The 18133-nt window shown below is 43.6% G+C and overlaps 2 protein-coding genes and 1 pseudogene across 3 annotated transcripts in view; all 3 read right to left on the reverse strand.

The window, feature by feature from the left end:
• LOC116555643 (carbohydrate sulfotransferase 5-like) overlaps positions 1–9186 on the reverse strand; it is a 22420-nt gene extending 13234 nt beyond the window's left edge. Inside the window, exon 1 of the mRNA XM_032284475.1 lies at positions 9177–9186. The gene's annotated coding sequence lies outside the window, so the exon portion shown is untranslated. The remainder of the gene's footprint in view (positions 1–9176) is intronic.
• Positions 1–18133, reverse strand: part of TMEM231 (transmembrane protein 231) — a 45480-nt gene that overhangs the window by 22164 nt on the left and 5183 nt on the right. For both annotated transcript variants that reach the window (XM_032284480.1, XM_032284479.1), the window contains exons 3-5: positions 4521–4649; positions 4047–4190; positions 1508–1589 (exon numbers count right to left, since the gene is read on the reverse strand). In XM_032284480.1, the coding sequence (XP_032140371.1) occupies positions 1508–1589; positions 4047–4190; positions 4521–4649 (355 nt within the window). The remainder of the gene's footprint in view (positions 1–1507; positions 1590–4046; positions 4191–4520; positions 4650–18133) is intronic.
• Positions 14884–14987, reverse strand: LOC116555869 (annotated as a pseudogene).

Genomic DNA, 18133 nt, shown 5'->3' on the forward strand with positions numbered 1-18133 from the left:
AAAAAAAAAAAAAATAATAATAATAGTCAAAATACTTTTGTTAAGATATATTAAAAAATCTTGGAAAGAGTTTCTTCTACATGTGCTGAATGGTTAACTGAAGGAATACTAAACTGCTACTAAAAGTAATATCACAGCTTTGTAGCTGTGTGGGGAAGTATTTATATTCCAAGCTTAAATAAATAAAAATAACTTGGATTCCAGTGTGTTTCTACACTACAATGGGAGTATAAAAAGAGCCGCAGAAGGGTAAAGAATGAAAGGAAGGAAAAAAATAGTTGATTTGTAAGGCGATGTCTTCTAGTTGTTGTTGTTGTTGTTTTTTTTTTTTGAGACAAACTCGCTGTCGCCCAGGCTAGAGTGCAATGGCATGATCTCGGCTCACTGCAACCTCTGCCTCCCAGGTTCAAGCGATTCTCCTACCTTAGCCTCCCGAGTAGCTGGGATTACAGATGCCTGTCACCATGCCCCTGCCATACTAATTTCTGCATTTTTAGTAGAGATGGGGTTTTACCTTGTTGGCAATCCACCTACCTGAGCCTCCCAAAGTGCTGGGATTACAGGCGTGAGCCACCGTGCCCAGAGGGAATTTGTTTTAAAATTCCCTTTAGTACTGCAATAATGCCGCTAGTATGTGACATAAAATCAGAAAGCAATGGTGGATTTGCAGTCGTCTTTCTTTGTGAAATGTCTGTGTGTAGTCTCCCTGATATCTGGTTGCCAAGTAATATTGTAGATGCCTTTAGGGAAAACCTCAGCCACTGGCCAGCCAAATGTGCCAAGTCAACACATGCCGTGGCCTACAGCTCTGTAAGGAATGAGGACACTGTGCTTTCCGGTAGGAAGCATGGGCGCTCCTGTTCTCCTGCTGGACTGCTTACGTGGGGAGAGTCACCTATGTTCTCGTTTCCTCTCTGAAAAGTGTGAACAGCAATTTGTCTTTGGCATCTGTTATAGGTGTGGTATGGGGAACAGCTCAATTAGGCTTATATTTTTAAAAAAGGTAGCTCACGCCTGTAATCCCACCACTTTGGGAGGCCAGGGTGGGTGGATCACGAGGTCAGGAGTTTGAGAACAGCCTGGTCAAGATGGTAAAACCTTGTCTCTACTAAAAATACAAAAATTAGCCGGGCGTGGTGGCGCATGCCTAAATTCCCAGGTACCCAAGAGGCTGAGGCAGGAGAATCGCTTGAACCCGGGAGGCAGAGGTTGCAGTGAGCCAAGACTACACCATTGTACACCACGCTGGGCAACAGGGCAAGACTCTATCTCAAAAAAAAAAAAAGGAAACCCATCAAGCCAGTGAGATACGGACCATGGGATGCTGGAGGGGTGGGGGCGGTCCCGGTTCTGAAGATCAGGATGAAAAGGACAAATCCTAGACAGCACACTTGCTCCCATTGTTGAACATTCATGGGTTTTGACATTTACATCACAAGGGCTCCAGTTCTGTTTGTCTCTGTTGCCCCAGTAACCTTGAAAGTTATGAGCTCTACCTGGGACTCACCGTTCCTTTCCTGGTAGGCAGCAACAACACGTGTCAGGTCATAATCATAGGCAAAGGGGCTGGTCCCGTTGATCACGGATACCTGGGACACAGGAGGAGGATGCGGTGTGAGCAGCTGGGAGTCTCCTCCTCTCCTCCTTCTACCCTCCTGACACCCAGGCTGGTCCCACAGACCACCCTTGTGGTCTTGGTGGCCTATTCCTGTGTCAATAATCTTCTCTTCAAAGATGAATAAACTCGCTCGCAACAATTTAAGCCCATTTACTCTCAGTCTTTCTGCAGATGGAAATAAGGGGTCAGTGTCCATGTTTCATAGGTTTTAAAGCTATTTTTAAAGTACTCCCTCTATTGGCCAGGCGTGGTGGCTCACGCCTGTAATCCAAGCACTTTGGAGGCCAAGGCAGGCAGATCACTTGAGGTCGGGAGTTCAAGACCAGCCTGACCAACATGGTGAAACCTGCCTTAAAAAAAAAAAAAAGTACTCCCTCTATCTCAGTAGGAGAAAGAATTCCTTACATTATTTTAACAGACCATATTTTCACCAGGGGTGGTGACTCATGTCTGCAATCCCACTGACTTGGAAGGTTGAGGCAGGAGGACCACTTGAGGCCATGAGTTCAAGGCTACAGTCAATGATGATTGTGGCACTGCACTCCAGCTTAGGAAACAGAGCAAGACCTCATCTCTCGCTCTTTCTTAAAAAAAAAAAAAAAAAAAAAAGCCAGGCATTGTGGCTCATGTCTCTAATCCCAACAATTTGGGAAGTCAAGGCAGATAGATCACTTGAGACCAGCCTGGCCAACATAGCAAAACCCCATATCTACTAAAAAAAAGAAAAAAAAAAAATTAGTCTGGCGTGGTGGCACATGCCTGTAATCCCAGCTACTCACTACTCAGGAGGCTAAAGCCAGACTATCTCTTAAGCCTGGGAGGTGGAGGTTGCAGGGACCTGAGATCATGCCACTGTACTCTAGCCTGGGTGACAGAGCAGGATTCTGTCTCAAAAATAAAAATAAAAAACAAAAACAAAAACAAGAAACCATACTTCCAACTGCTTTGTCATTTTCTTGATGTTCTCTGGGTGCTAAGTTCTTTCTCACTTTTAAATATAGAGATAGAAATAGATAAAATGCAACCCGTAAGTGTATAACACTGTAAAGGAGAAAATAACTGCTGCTGTTAATGTAATCTGATATACAGACATTCAAACAAAAATTGCCACATTCATTATTTCATATATTGCTTCCTCTTCCTTATAACTTACGTCGATTATAGCCAGAGCAACAGTAAAACCACTGTTTATCTGCAAGCACTGGTTTATGACTGTAATAACTGGGAATGTCCCTTTCTCACTGTCTAACTTACCTCAGCCCAACTTCTACGGTCCCTGTTGTGATAAAAGCAAGTTGAGGAATGAGTGATCTGATGCATGAGTTCTGGACTCAGACAGAAACTTCCTGGCTCTGATATACTTTCAAGCTTTGACCCTTTGGGAAAATTAATCACTGTAAGCCCCAGTTTTGTCTTCCACAAAATGAGTTCATTCTTTAAACAAGCATCTCTGTGAGCTTCCCATGTGCCAGGCAGGGTGCTAGGCACTGACGTGACAGTACATGAGATGCCACTGCTGTCAACGCTGAGGGAGACAACAAATAAACACACAAACACGTGTCCTGGGTAGGCCAGGTGGCAGGAGGGAAAGTCTGGCTGAGGGATGATGGTGGGAGGGGCTGCTACTGCAGAGGCAGCTCGGGGAAGGGCTGTGCTCAGGGATATCTGAACAGGGACCTGAATGGCCTAGTCCGCTAAGTCACGCGGATGCCTGGCAGGGGAGATGGCAAGAGCAAAAGCCCTGAGGTGGCAGCTGCTTCCTGGGTTTGAGAAACAGCAAAAAGGCCAAGGTGGGTGGAAGGCGGCAAGGGGGACAGCGATGGGACAAGTGACTGGAGCTCTGGGAAAGGACAGTGCGGGCGGCTCAGAGGTTGCTGTGATAATTAAAGGAGATGATACAGGTAAACCCCTGCACTCAGGGCTGGCCTATGTTATGGGTTCAGTAGACTATGGCTAGTAATATTTCTGAAATACTTTACGTGAACATTTTACATGATCATTTTACAGTATCCCTTAGGTTCTTTTCTGTTTTCATTTTTCTTTTTTTTTTTTTGAGACAGAGTCTCAGTCTGTGGCCCAGGCTGGAGTACAGTGGTATGATCTCAGCTCACTGTAACCTCCACCTCCTATGTTCAAGCAATTCTCCTGCCTCAGCCTCCTGAGTAGCTAGGAATTTCAGGTGCGTGCCACAAGCCCAGCTATTTTTTTGTACTTTTAGCAGAGACAGGGTTTCACCATGTTGTCCAGGCAGTTCTCAAACTCCTGGCCTCAAGTGATCTGCCCATCTTGGCCTCCCAAAGTGCTAGGATTACAGGCATGAGCCATGACGCCTGGCCTGATATTTCTACTTTTCATTTGCCTCTTCAAAGAACTCGATGAACAGAAACACACGGAAACAAAGGGGCTGGACAATGAGAAGCACCCTTACATTGTATCGGGCATCTAGGCCGCCACAGCTCAGCGGCTGTTTCTGCTGCAGCCTCAGGTCTCCATTCACATATAACTGGGATCCAGGGATAGCAAAGGAGGACTGAAGAAATGCCATGCTCTGCATCACGAAGGTCGACATCCTCTGAAATCATTAGAAAAACAAACAATACCAACCGCTGGCAGATCTGAAGGGTTCTGGGTGGTAACAGTCACCTGTCTTGGCTGAAACCTAAGGGGCCCTCACATACCCAGCACAGTCATACAGGAAACACTGCCTAGAACCTTCTGAGCTATTAATAGCCCATATTAATTAACAGGACTCCAGTGAAAAACATTTGACTGGCCTAAGCTATCCCAAACTACATGGGGAAAAGGGCCTGCTATGGTGTGTTTCTTCTAGAAATCAGAAGAAGGGCTCTGGTCTATGAAAAAGACACAAGACAGAGGATGGCCTCCCAGCGGACTGACTCACGTGTAACTGATAGGAGAAAGTCAGGATGAGCTGCACACCGAGAATGTGCTCCGTGGACTGCAGGGGAAGCTCCAGCTTAAAATGTAACATGTCCATCTTCCCATCCTGGTTCCTGTCTTCTTCTCTAGTCTAGGAAACCCAAACAGGGCCAGCAGCCCTGGTCACTAATGAGTCTGGGAGGGATCCACATCACTTCTATACATACACAATGACCCACGGTCCTACTGTACACAACAGGCGTTATCTTCCCCACCAAAAAAAAAAAAAAGAGAGAAAAATAGACAGGGGTAAGTGCATTAATATTGAGGAAAGAGATAAAAAGTGCAGGGCCCCTGAACTTCATACGTGAGTCAATCAAATGTTCACTGGCCAAAATAAATGGGCAATAACAAAAACATCTGGATAGCATTTGTGCGTTTCGGTTGTATCATTTGATCTTGTTTTACACTGGTATTTTTAAATTTTTATTTTTGTGAGGTGGAGTATCTATCACTCTTGTCGCCCAGTTTGGAGTGCAGTGGGTGCAATCTCGGCTCAGGGCAACCTCTGCCTCCTGGGCTCAAGTGACTGTCCTGCCTCAGCATCTCAAGTAGCTGGGATTACAGGTGCCCACCACTATACCCTGCGAATTTTTATATTTTTAGTAGAGACAAGTCTTCACCGTGTTGGCGAGGGTGGTCTTGACATCTTGACCTCATGATCCGCCCACTTCGGCCTCTCAAACTGCTGGAATTACAGGCGTGAGCCACCGCACCCAGCCTACACTGGTATCTTTTTCTTTTTTATATACATGTCTGGATTTCTAGGGAAATTTTAAGTAGCACGTCAGAATCGTCTTCTACATCTCTAGAAGTCAACTTGCTAAAATAGAAAAACACCTAATTGTGATGGGGGAGCTGCCAAGACGGCTGAGAGGAGGCAACTCAGGAGTGCAGCTCCCAGCGAGTGAGACGTAGAGGGGCTAGAGGACTCCATGATTCCAAGCAAGCTTCTGGGTTCGTTTCAGTGGGAATGGTAGGAAAGAGAAAATAGCCCAGGGAAGGCGAGCCAAAGCGAGGCGAGAGCAGCCCAGGGAGGGCGAACTGAGACAGGGCGGGCCGCGTCCCCATCCAGAAAGTGAAGCTGGCTTGGAGGGCCAGGGACTTCACCCCCGCTGCTCTCCAATTCGGATCCTGTGCTACCCTCATCCCTCCAGCAACCCACGGTCCACGAGAGCCCCGCCTGACTGAGGGGCGCTGTGGGTTTTCGTTCTATGAAAATCTGAGCGGTGGCTGCGGCCTACCTGACGCCACAAGTTGTCAGCAGCGACAGGGTGGAAGTTTGGACTAATGCCAGGGGGACCAAACTACCCATCCCACAAAAAAAAAGCAGAGTTGAAAGCAGGGAAACAGTACATAACGCCTGGCAGGTTCCACCCCCACAAAACCCAACAAACTGAAGCTTGGCGTGCTAGAGAGTTTCCAAGCAAATACACCAGTTTGACTCTGACAGGGAAGACTGAGTACAGGGAAGGAAAGATGCCCTCCCATTGGGAAGGCGGGGCTAATCTCACCTGCATAAACAAACTCCAGGGGAAGACCTCCTAGCAGCCTGAATGAATCCAAGGCAGCCCAGCAGCGCCTCTACAGGCAAAAACCAAAACCAAAACCAAACCAAAACAAAACAAAACAAAAACCTCACATAGGAGATACATCTCCAACCTCAACAGAAAGGACGACCACTCAGATATCTCCCGAAATCACCAAATTCAAAGATAAAATGGAGATAAATCCACGAAGACAGGAAGACACTAGCACAAAAAGGATGAATACAAAGACCAGAACACCTCTTCTCCTAGGGACCACAACTCCTCACCACCAAGGGAACAAAACAAGGTAGAGAATGAGTTTGACGAACTGACAGAAGCAGGCTTCAGAAGGTGGGCAACAACAAACTTCTCTGAGTTAAAAGACCATGTTCTAACCCAATGCAAAGAAACTAAAAACCTTGAAAAAAGGTTAGACGAAATGTTAACTAGAATAACCAGCTCAGAGAAGAACATAAACGACATGATGGAGCTGAAAAACACAGCATGAGAACTTCACAAGGCAAACATAAGTTTTAACAGCCAAACTGATGAAGCAGAAGAAAGGATATCAGAGATTGAAGATCGAATCAATGAAATAAAATGAGAAGGCAAGATTAGAGAAAAAAAGAGTGAAAAGAAATGAACAAAGCCTCCAAGAACTATGGGATTATGTGAAAAGACCTAATCTTGATCAGTGTACCTGAATGTGACAGGGAGAATGTATCCAAACTGGAAAACACTCTTCAGGATATTATCCAGGAGAACTTCCCCAACCTACAAAGGTAGTCCAACATGCAAATCCAGGAAATACAGACAACACCACAATGATGCACCTCAAGAAGAGCAACCCCAAAGCACATAATTGTCAGATTCACCAGGGTTGAAATGAAGGAAAAAATCCTAAGGGCTGCCAGAGAGAAAGGTTGAGTCACCCACAAAGGAAAGACCATCGGACTCACAGCAGAACTCTTAGCAAAACCTTACAAGCTAGAAGGGAGTAGAGGCCAATATTCAACATCCTTAAAGAAAAGAACTTTCAACCCAGAATTTCATATCTGGCCAAACAAAGCTTCATAGGTGAAGGAGAAATAAAATCCTTTACGGACAAGCAATTGCTGAGAGACTCCGTCACCACCAGACCTGCCTTACAAGAGCTCTTGAAGGAAGCACTAAACATGGAAAGGAACAACCACTACCAGCCACTGCAAAAACTTACCAAATGGTAAAGACCAATGACACAGTGAAGAAACTGCGTCAACTAACAGGCAAAACAACCAGCCAGTAAAAAAATGGCAGGATCAAATTCAAACATAACAATATTAACATTGAATGTAAATGGGCTAAATGCCCTAATGAAAAGACACAGACTGGCAAACTGGATAAAAAGTTAAGACCCATCGGCATGCTGTATTCAGGAGACCTATCTCATGTGCAAAAACTCACATAGACTCAAAATGAAGCGATGGAAGATTTACCAAGCAAATGGAGAGCAAAAAAAAAAAAAAAAAAAAAAAAAAAAAAAAAAGCAGGGGTAGCAATCCTACTCTCTAATAAAACAGGCTTTAAATCACCAAAGATCAGAAGAGACAAAGAAGGGCATTACATCATGGTAAAAGGATCAATGCAACAAAAAGAGCTAACTATCCTAAGTACATATGCACCCAATGCAGGAGCACCCAGATACATAAAGCAAGTTCTTGATGACCTACAAAGAGACTTAGACTCCTGCACAGTAATAGTGGGAGACTTTAACACTCCACTGACAGTATTAGACAAATCAATGAGACAGAAAGTCAACAAGGATATCCAGGACTTGAATGCAGATTTGGACCAAGTGGACCTAAGAGACATTTACAGAACACTCCACCCCAAATCCACAGAATACACATTATTCTCAGCACCACATCACACTTATTCTAAAATTGACCACATAATTGGTCAGTCAGTCTTCAGCAAATGTAAATCACTCCTCAGCCAATGCAAAAGAATGGAAATCATAACAAACAGTCTCTCAGACCACAGCATAATCAAATTAGAACTCAGGATTAAGAAAAGCACTCAAAGCCACACAATCGCATGGAAACCGAACAACTTGCTCCTGAATGACAAATGGTTATACAATGAAATGAAGGCAGAAATAAAAATGTTCTTCGAAACCAATGAGAACGAAGACACAATGTACCAGATCCCATGGGACACATTTAAAGCAATGTCTAGAGAGAAATTTACAGCAATAAATGCCCACAGGAGAAACAGGGCAAGGTCTAAAATCGACACCCTATCGTCAAAATTGAAAGAGCTAGAGGAGCAAGATCAAAAAAACTCAAAAGGAAGCAGAAGACAAGAAATAACTAAGATCAGAGCAGAACTGAAGGAGATAGAGACACAAAAAACCTTTAAAAATCAATAAATCCAGGAGCTGGTTTTTTGAAAAGATCAACAAAATAGACTGCTAGTTAGACTAATAAAAAGAAAACAGAGACGAATTGAATAGATGCAATAAAAAACGATAAAGGGGAGATCACCACTGATTCCTCAGAAATACAAACTACCATCAGAGATTACTACAAACAACTCTATGCACATAAACCAGTAAATCTGGAAGAAATGAATAAATTTCTGGACACTTGCACACTCCCAACACTAAACCATGAAGAAACTGAAACCCTGAATAGACCAATAACAAGGTCTGAAGTTGAGGCAGCAATTAATAGCCTACCAACCAAAAAAAGTCCAGGTCCAAACACGTTCACAGCTGAATTCTACCAGACATACAAAGAGGAGCTGGTACCATTCCTCTTGAAACTATTCCAAACGATACAAAAAGAGGGAATCCTCCCTAACTCTTTCTATGAGACCAGTATCATCCTGATACCAAAACCCGGCAGAGACACAACTAAAAAAGAAAACTACAGGCCAATATCCATAATGAATATTGATGCAAAAATCTTCAATAAAAGCCGGGCGCGGTGGCTCAAGCCTGTAATCCCAGCACTTTGGGAGGCCGAGGCGGGTGGATCACGAGGTCAAGAGATCGAGACCATCCTGGTCAACATGGTGAAACCCCGTCTCTACTAAAAATACAAAACATTAGCTGGGCATGGTGGCGCGTGCCTGTAATCCCAGTTACTCAGGAAGCTGAGGCAGGAGAATTGCCTGAACCCAGGAGGCGGAGGTTGCGGTGAGCCGAGATCGCGCCATTGCACTCCAGCCTGGGTAACGAGCAAAACTTCGTCCCCCCACCCACAAAAAAAAAAAAAAAAAAAAAAAATCTTCAATAAAATATTGGCAAACTGAATCCAACAGCCCATCAAAAAGCGTATCCACCATAATCAAGTAGGCTTCATCCTGGGGATGCAAGGCTGGTTCAACATATGCAAATCTATAAACATAATCCACCACATAAACAGGAACAAAGACAAAAACCACATGATTATCTCAATAGATGCAGAGAAGGCCTTTGACAAAATTCAACAGCACTTTATGCTAAAAACTCTCAATAAACTAGGTATTGATGGAAAGTATCTCAAAATAATAAAAGCTATTTATGACAAACCCACAGCCAATATACTGAACTGGCAAAAACTAGAAGCTTTCTTTTTAAAAACTAGAATTAGACAAGGATGCCCTCTCTCACCACTCTTATTCAATATAGTATTGGAAGTCCTAGCCAGAGCAAGTAGGCAAGAAAAAGAAATAAAGGCATTCAATTAGGAAAAGAAGAAGTCGACCTGTCCCTATTTGCAGACGACATGATCGTCTATTTAGAAGACCCCACTGTCTCAGCCCAAGACCTCCTTAAGCTGATAAGCAACTTTGGCAAAGTCTCAGGATACAAAATCAATGTGCAGTAATCACAAGCATTCCTATACACCAATAACAGACAAACAGAGAGCCAAATCATGATTGATCTCCCATTTACAAATGCTACAAAGAGAATAAAATACATAGGAATACAACTGACAAAGGATGTAAAAGACCTCTTCAAGGAGAACTACAAACCATTGATCAAGGAAATAAGAGAGGACACAAACAGATGGAAAAACATTCCATGCTCATGGTTAGGAAGAATCAATATTGTGAAAATGGTCATACTGCCCAAAGTAATTTATAGATACAATGCTATCCCCATCAAGCTACCAATAACCTTCCTTACAGAACTGGGAAAAACCACTTTAAACTTCATATGGAACCAAAAGAGAGCCTGCACAGCCAAGAAAATCCTAAGCAAAAAGAACAAAGCTGGAAGCATCACGCTACCTTTCTTCATACTATACTACAAGACTGCAGTAATCAAAACAGCATGGTACTGGTATCAAAACAGGGATACAGACCAAAGGAACAGAACAGAGGGCTCAGAGGCAATGCCACACACCTACAACCATCTGATCTTTGACAAGCCAGACAAAAATAAGCAATGGGGAAAGCATTCCCTGTTTAATAAATGGTGTTGGGAAAACCGGCTAGCAATATGCAGGAAGCTGAAACTGAATCCCTTCCTTACACCTTATACAAAAATTAACTCCAGAAGGATTAAAGATTAAAACATAAGAACTAACATTATAAAAAACCTAGAAGAAAACCTAGGCAACACCATTCAGGACATAGGCATAGGCAAGGACTTCATGACTAAAACGCCAAAAACAATGGCAACAAAAGCCAAAATAGACAAACGGGATCTAATTAAACTTAGGAGCCTCTGCACAGCAAAAGAAACAATCATTAGAGTGAACTGGCAACCAACAGAATGGGAAAAAATTTTTGCAATCTACCCATCTGACAAAGGGCTAATATCCAGAATCTACAAAGAACTAAAGCAGATTTACAAGAAAAAAACAAACCCATTCAAAAGTGTGTGAAGGAGATGAACACTTTTCAAAAGAAGGCCTTTTTGCGGCCAAGAAACACATGAAAAAATGCTCATCATCACTGGTCATTAGAGAAATGCAAATCAAAACCACATTGAGATACCATCTCATACCAGTTAGAATGGCAATCATTAAAAAATCTGGAGACAGCAGATGCTGGAGAGGTTTGGAGAAAAATGAACACTTTTACACTGTTGGTGGGAGTGTAAATTAGTTCAACCATTATGGAAGACAGTGTGGCAATTCCTCAAGGATCTAGAAAAAGAAATTCCATTTGACCCAGCAATTTCATTACTGGGTATATACCCAAAGGATTATACATTGTTCTATTATAAAGACACATGCACACGTATGTTCGCTGTGGCGCTGTTTACAATAGCAAAGACCTGGAACCAACCCAAATGCCTACCAATGACAGATCTGGACAAAGAAAATGTGGCACATATACTCCATGGAATACTATGCAGCCATAAAAAATGATGAGTTCATGTCCTTTGTAGAGACATGGATGAACCTAAAAACCATCATTCTCAGCAAACTGACATAAGAACAGAAAACCAAATACTGCATGTTTTCACTCATAGGCAGATGACAATCGATGCACCTGGGCACAGGAAAGGGAAGAAGACTCACTGGGGTAGGTGGTAGAGTAGAAGGGAGGGGAAGTGAGGGACAGCGAGGTGGGGGAGGTTGGGGAGGGATAACACCGGGAGAAATGCCTAATGTAGGCGACCGGGGCTGGGGGAAGGATGGAGACAGCAAACCACCATGGCATGTATGTAACTATGCAACAATCCTGCAGGATGCAGGATGTGCACATGTACCCCAGAGCCAAAGTTAAAAAAAAAATTGTCTATATTCCCCATCTCCTCTTCCCCTATGAAGTATAGTATATAAGCGCCTGTACCCCATTGGGTTATTGGGCCATCACTCTTCTGTGATTTTCCCCCATGCATGTTAAAATAAACGTGTATGACCTTTTCTGTTATTAAAAAAAAATAGTGTAAATATTGGTTCATTAATTAAAAAAAAAAAAACAACAACACTTAATCCGAATCATTATGTATTTCCCCAACAAACTCAACAGGAAATCACTAAGGTCTATTTTTTTTGAGCCAGTGTCTTGCTCTACTGCCCAGGCTGGAGAGCAGTGGTATGATCTCGGCTTATTGCAACCTCCACCTCCTGAGGTCAAGCAATTCTCCTGCCTCAGCCTCCTGAGTAGCTGGGATTACAGGTGCCCACCACCACAGCCAGCTAATTTTTGTATTTTTAGTAGAGACAGGGTTTCACCATGTTGGTCAGGCTGGTCTCAAACTCTTGACCTTAGGTGATCCACCCACCTCAGCCTCCCAAAGTGCTAGGATTACAGGTGTTGAGCCACCACATGTGGCCTTACTAAGCTCTATTTATACATTCTTAAACCACAAGTGTGTTTGCTTCAGATTCTTCATGTTGGATCTTATCTCATCATTCATGTCAGGACTTAAAAGCCTTGTGCATCTTTTAGTAGCAATCAATGAAATGAAAAAGGAAGCTATGTTCAATCAGCAGGGCATTAAGATTATATCTATTTGATAAATTACGGATGTGAAAGTAAGGAAAAGAGACAAAGGTCTGTGGAGGGAAAAGAACTACAGTTTATGAAGCATATGTAGACAGTGAAAAACAATTGATACCCACTCCTACCATCCACAGTCTTGCCAAAGAGTGATGCTAAAACGATCATCAGGAAAGCATGGTTACTGAAAAGTGATCAGTGCTGACATGATCCCTCTGCATTTGCTACAACTGTTTCTTTCCCACTGTAGGTTCCAGAAGGATTCTACTGCGGTGTAGCGGGATTCCCATCTGGAACCCCCATCTACTGATTCATTTTGATTCCAACCATTACTATTATGTAAGGGAGGGATTTTTTTTGTGTGTGCTTTTTCAGGCTAATAAGGTCATTTGAGATGAAGAAATCTCAATTTACAGAAACTTTCAATTATTTCTTTCCTTCTAGACAATACTGTCCTTATCTTAGGTCTTGTTTTTAGAGAAACCTCCTTCCATTTTCTCCTGCATACTTCTTCTCTGCTCTGTTTCATCAGCTTTGGGGATATCTGCTACCAGAGCTGAGGCAGTGATGGACTAGTCGTTATGGGTAGAATGAAAACAGCCTGTCAGCAGGGTGTGGTGGCTCACGCCTGTAATCCAAGCACTTTGGAGACCAAGGCAGGTGGATCACCTGAGGTCGGGAGTTCAAGTCAGCCTGACCAACATGGTGAAACCCCGTCTTAAAAAAAAAAAAAAAGGAAAAAAGAAAATAGCCTGCCTCGCAGATCATGAAGTCAGGAGATTGAGACCATCCTGGCCAATGTGGTGAAACTTCGTCTCTACTAAAAATACAAAAATTAGCTGGGTGTAGTGGCGCATGTCTGTTATCCCAGCTACTTGGGAGGCTGAGGCAGGAGAATCACTTGAACCGGGAGGTGGAGGTTGTGGTGAGCCAAGATCGTGCCATTGCACTCCAGCCTGGTGACAGAGTGAGACTCAAAGAAAAAAGAAAAGAGCCTCTTTTGTCTTCCTGTGGATTTTCTTCAACTGGGATCTGGGTAGACAATGTTGTACAACTCTCTGTGATGGATGCACGCCTTTTAGATCTTTAGGGTTGAACATGAAGCAAAGATCACATTCCTCAACTTCAACAGAGGATAGTGGCCGGGCGACAACTGCCGGAAGAATCCAGACTCCAACCCACTGTGGGAGGGGAGACGCTCACTTCCTTTGATCTTTACAATAAATGTAAAGCCCCAGGCAGGAAGAACAAGTATTTTCCCCGTTACACAGATGAGAAATGAAGGGTAAGGAAAGTTAGGGCATTTACCAGAAATATAGCAAGTAATGGTGAAGACAGAATTTGAGATCAGGTGACTTCGAATCTGGTCCTCTTTTTAGGACCAAAATGTCCAGAATTATTAAAAAATTCAAAATGAAGAAGGTAGGTTGGAAAAATCTTTTTGCAAAACAGCGGCAGCAGGCATCTACACCTGTATACCTGCCTGTGCACGTCCTTCCGCCCCAAGTTCAGGGAGGACAGATTTGGCATAGCACCATCAATAGTGTCTACTTGTTAAATTCACTCATTGATCTGTTATGTACTTTTGGGGCACCGACTACATGCCAGGCACTATTTCAGATAATGAGAATATAATGGTAAACAAAATAGACAAAGTCCCCGTCCTAACAGGGCATACATTCCCAAAGAAGAATATAGAAGATAAGTAAATAAATAAATATGCAACAATAGCATATAGTGGCAAGTGCTACTGATGAAATGAGGCAGGCTAAAATTAGAGAGTAATGAAGGTAAAATTTAACAGAAATTGGCCAGGCGAGGTGGCTCATGCCTGTAATCCCAGCACTTTGGGAGACCCAGGCTGGCAGATCACTTGGGCTCAGGAGTCGGAGCCCAGCCTGGGCAACATGGTGAAACCCCATCTCTACTAAAAACACAAAAGTTAGTCGGGCATGGTGGCCATGCACCTGTAATCCCAGCTACTTGGGTGGCTGAGGCAGAATTGCTTGAACCCTAGAGGCAGAGGCTGCAGTGAGCCGAGATCATACCACTGCACTCCAGCTTGGGTGACAGAGCAAGACTCCATCTCAAACAAACAAACAAACAACAAAAAACCCAAAAAGAATTTTTTTTTTGAGATGGAGTTTCACTCTTGGTGCCCAGTCTGGAGTGCAATGGTGCAATCTCACCTCACTACAACCTCTGCCTCCTGGGTTCAGGTGATTCTCCCACCTCAGCTTTCTGATTACAGGCCTGTGCTACCATGCCTGGCTAATTTTGTGTTTTTAGTAGAGACAGGGTTTCTCCATGTTGGTCAGGTTGGTCTCGAACTCCCGACCTCAGGTGATCTACCTGCCTCAGCCTCCCAAAGTGTTGGAATTATAGGCATGAGCCACCACGGTCGGCCCAAAAAGAATTTATTTTATTTTATTTTTTTACACTTGATCTTAGCCAAAAGGCCGAGAAGCGATTTTTATTTTATTTTTTTAAGATGGGGTTTCACCATGATGGCCAAGCTGGTCTTGAACTCCTGACCTCAGGTGATCCACCCACCTCGGCCTCCCAAAGTGCTAGGATTACAGGTGCGAGCCACCGCGCCTGGCCCCAAAAAGAATTTAACATAAATATCCAGGATTACCTGACTTGTTGGAGTCCTGAAGTAAGGGTGATGGGGTACAGGAACACCTCAGGGAAGAGAGATCCTGGGTAACCAGGTACGTGTGCTCTGGATGTCCGTGGGGCCAGTGCATCTGGCAGAGTGGATGAAAAGGAGAGCAGAGTGGAGAGAGGGGGAAGAGAAGTGACGATGGAAAGGATGTCTCCCACAAATGACCTGTCGCCAAGCTAGACTCTCACCCTCCTGGGGCTGGCAAAGTCTGGCTATGCTTCTCTGTTATTGCTTGGACCACTGAAGAAGTCAATTATTTAATTCCATTTAGTTGAAAGTAAGCTTAACATATGTGCAACAGCTAACAATGGCAGGGGTTCAAAGGCTACTACTTCTTTAACACAAATTCTAGGTCACTATGTAACCTCCAACTGGTGTTTAGCAAAGAGAATTGACAAGTCATACTACCGCCTTATGTCTATGAGGTATATGCAGGCTTTGGAAGAATTTTTATAACCATTGATTGTCCCATGTGATCCCTCTGCATATCCCAGGAGAGAGGTGGGTGCTCTCATGCCCTGTATATGGATAAATAAATCGAGGCTGAGGTTATGAAACCCAGTGACAGAACTGGGACTAGGACCTTGGTTTGCTGACTCCTGATTCAGGGCTCTTCTACAATGGCTCATAAGAACTCTAATTTCAAAGATTTCTCGTGGCTAAAGAAGGATAATCCTTTAGAGATATACATGAAATCCATATTCATGTAATAAGCAGAGTCAGAGGGAATTTTTTTTTTTTTTTGAGACGAAGTCTTGCTCTGTCACCCAGGCTGGAGTGCAGTGGCACAATCTCGGCTCACTGCAACCTCTGCCACCACAGTTCAAGTGATTCTTCTGCCTCAGCTTCCTGAGTAGCTGGGATTACAGGTGTACACCACCATGCCAGGCTAATTTTTGTTTTAGTACAGATGGGGTTTCATCATGTTGGCCAGGCTGCTCTCGAGCTCTGGAACTCAGGTGATCTGCCTGCCTTGGCCTCCCAAAGTGCTGGGATTACAGGGGTGAGCCACTGCGCCTGGCCAGAGGGAATTCAACATAGGGAGTAACTAGTTCCACAGGTATTAGGGGACTGAAGATGTAAAAAGGGTATATCCCGGCAACACAGAGATAGTAGCTACAAGGAACAGTTCTAGTCCCAAGGACTACAGAAGTAGGGGAAGTGGGTAGGATTGATAGAACTTAAGAGATTTAGGGAAGAGTCCTCAAAGAGCTGAGCCTCAGAGCTTGAGAAGGGAGTGCTGCCCAGATGGGGTCAGGACCTCTGAGCTTGAAGGAAGGATGCTAAAGGGAAGCTGGAAGGTTGAAGAGGTGTCTTGCTCCTTCCGGTTTGCAGGTTGTCCCTGTTTGTGCCATCCCAGCAGTGGTTCTTCACCCTGGCATGGCATCTGGTTTCTTTATTTTGCAATCCCAGAACAAGGCTCATCATGCCTCGTACTGGCAGAACGCAACAGGGAGCTGCAGGAGAAGGTGGTTTCCAGAATCTCAGCACAAACCCGGAAGCTGAGGGTGGGTTTGGAGCTGATCAATATCTCATATCAGTACACCATCTGACTGCAGGAATTGCCAGAAATTTAAGTGCCAGAGTATCCTATGTGTGACTTTTTTCCTGCCAGTAATTCTACAGCATCCGATGGTTTGTTGGAATTTTGTTTGGTTTCTGTTTTGTTTGCATATGTTTCATTCAAGTCATTTTTTCCCTTTTTTTGAGATGCAGTCTGGCGCTATCGCCCAGGCTGGAGCACGGTGGTGCGATCTCAGCTCACTGCAACCTCTGCCTCCCGAATTCAAGCAATTCTCATGCCTCAGCGTCTCAAATAGCTGGTACAGGCACCTGCTATCACAGCTGGGTAATTTTTATGTTTTTAGCAGAGAAGGGGTTTGACCATGTTGGCCAGGCTAGCCTTGAATTCCCTACCTCAGGTGATCCACCCAACTTAGCCTTCCAAAGTGCTGGCATTATAGGCGTGAGACACTGTACCCGGCCCATATTATTTTATTAAAAGTTAATTTCCTAGTTTAAATGAGTGTCTATTTCGCCATATGCTTGACATCACTGGGTGCTCCTTTGTTTCTTTTTATGCTGAATATACTCTTTGGCACCAGTTTTGGGTCTCCTGCAAAGTAGAAACTGCTACTTCATTAATCTAGCTGTATTTCTTTTTTCTCTTTCTTTCCTTTTTTTTTTGGATACAGGGTCAAAAAAGGCTGAAGTGCAATGTCACGATCACAGCTCACTGCAACCTTGACCTCTTCGGCTCAAGTGATCCCCCCATCTGAGCCTCCTGAGGTGCTGGGACTACAGGCACGCACCACCATGCCTGGTGAATTTTTAAATTTTTTGTAGAGTCAGGCCACCTCACTATGTTGCCTGGGTGGTCTGGAACTCCAGAGCTCAAGTAGCTAGTCTCCCAAAGTGCTGAGACTATAGGCATGAATCACTGTGCTCAGCCTTGTATTTCAATCAATCTAAGATACCATTAATTATAAAATGAACCGTTATTTTACATACCACTGAGAAAAGGAAAATACTTCCAATTATGATACTTTTCTTTTTTCTTTTTTTTTTTTGAGATGGAGTTTCACCATGTTGGCCAGGCTGGTCTCCAACTCCTGACCTCAGGTAATCCACCGGCCTCGGCCTCCCAAAGTGCTGGGATTATAGGCATGAGCCACCATGCCCAGCCAAACTATGATACTTTTCTAATCACTTATTTTTAAAAAAGTTACTGAAAGAGCTTTTAGATTTAGACATATTTACAGCATATCTTTATTTACTTAGAAAAATATAAGCAAAATAAGTTGATCCAGGGATTCCTAAAACGTCTTCATACCCTTGTAATATTCAGTAACACTAACTCAGTCAACAATATCCATACTTTTCTATGCAACTCTGTCCTTTGTGCCATCAAACATGTTAGTGATACAGCATTAAAACAAAAAGGCCGGT

Source organism: Sapajus apella, unplaced genomic scaffold, assembly GCF_009761245.1.
Source record: "Sapajus apella isolate SASKATOON/1434 unplaced genomic scaffold, GSC_monkey_1.0 scaffold15, whole genome shotgun sequence".
NCBI classification, from domain to species: domain Eukaryota; kingdom Metazoa; phylum Chordata; class Mammalia; order Primates; family Cebidae; genus Sapajus; species Sapajus apella.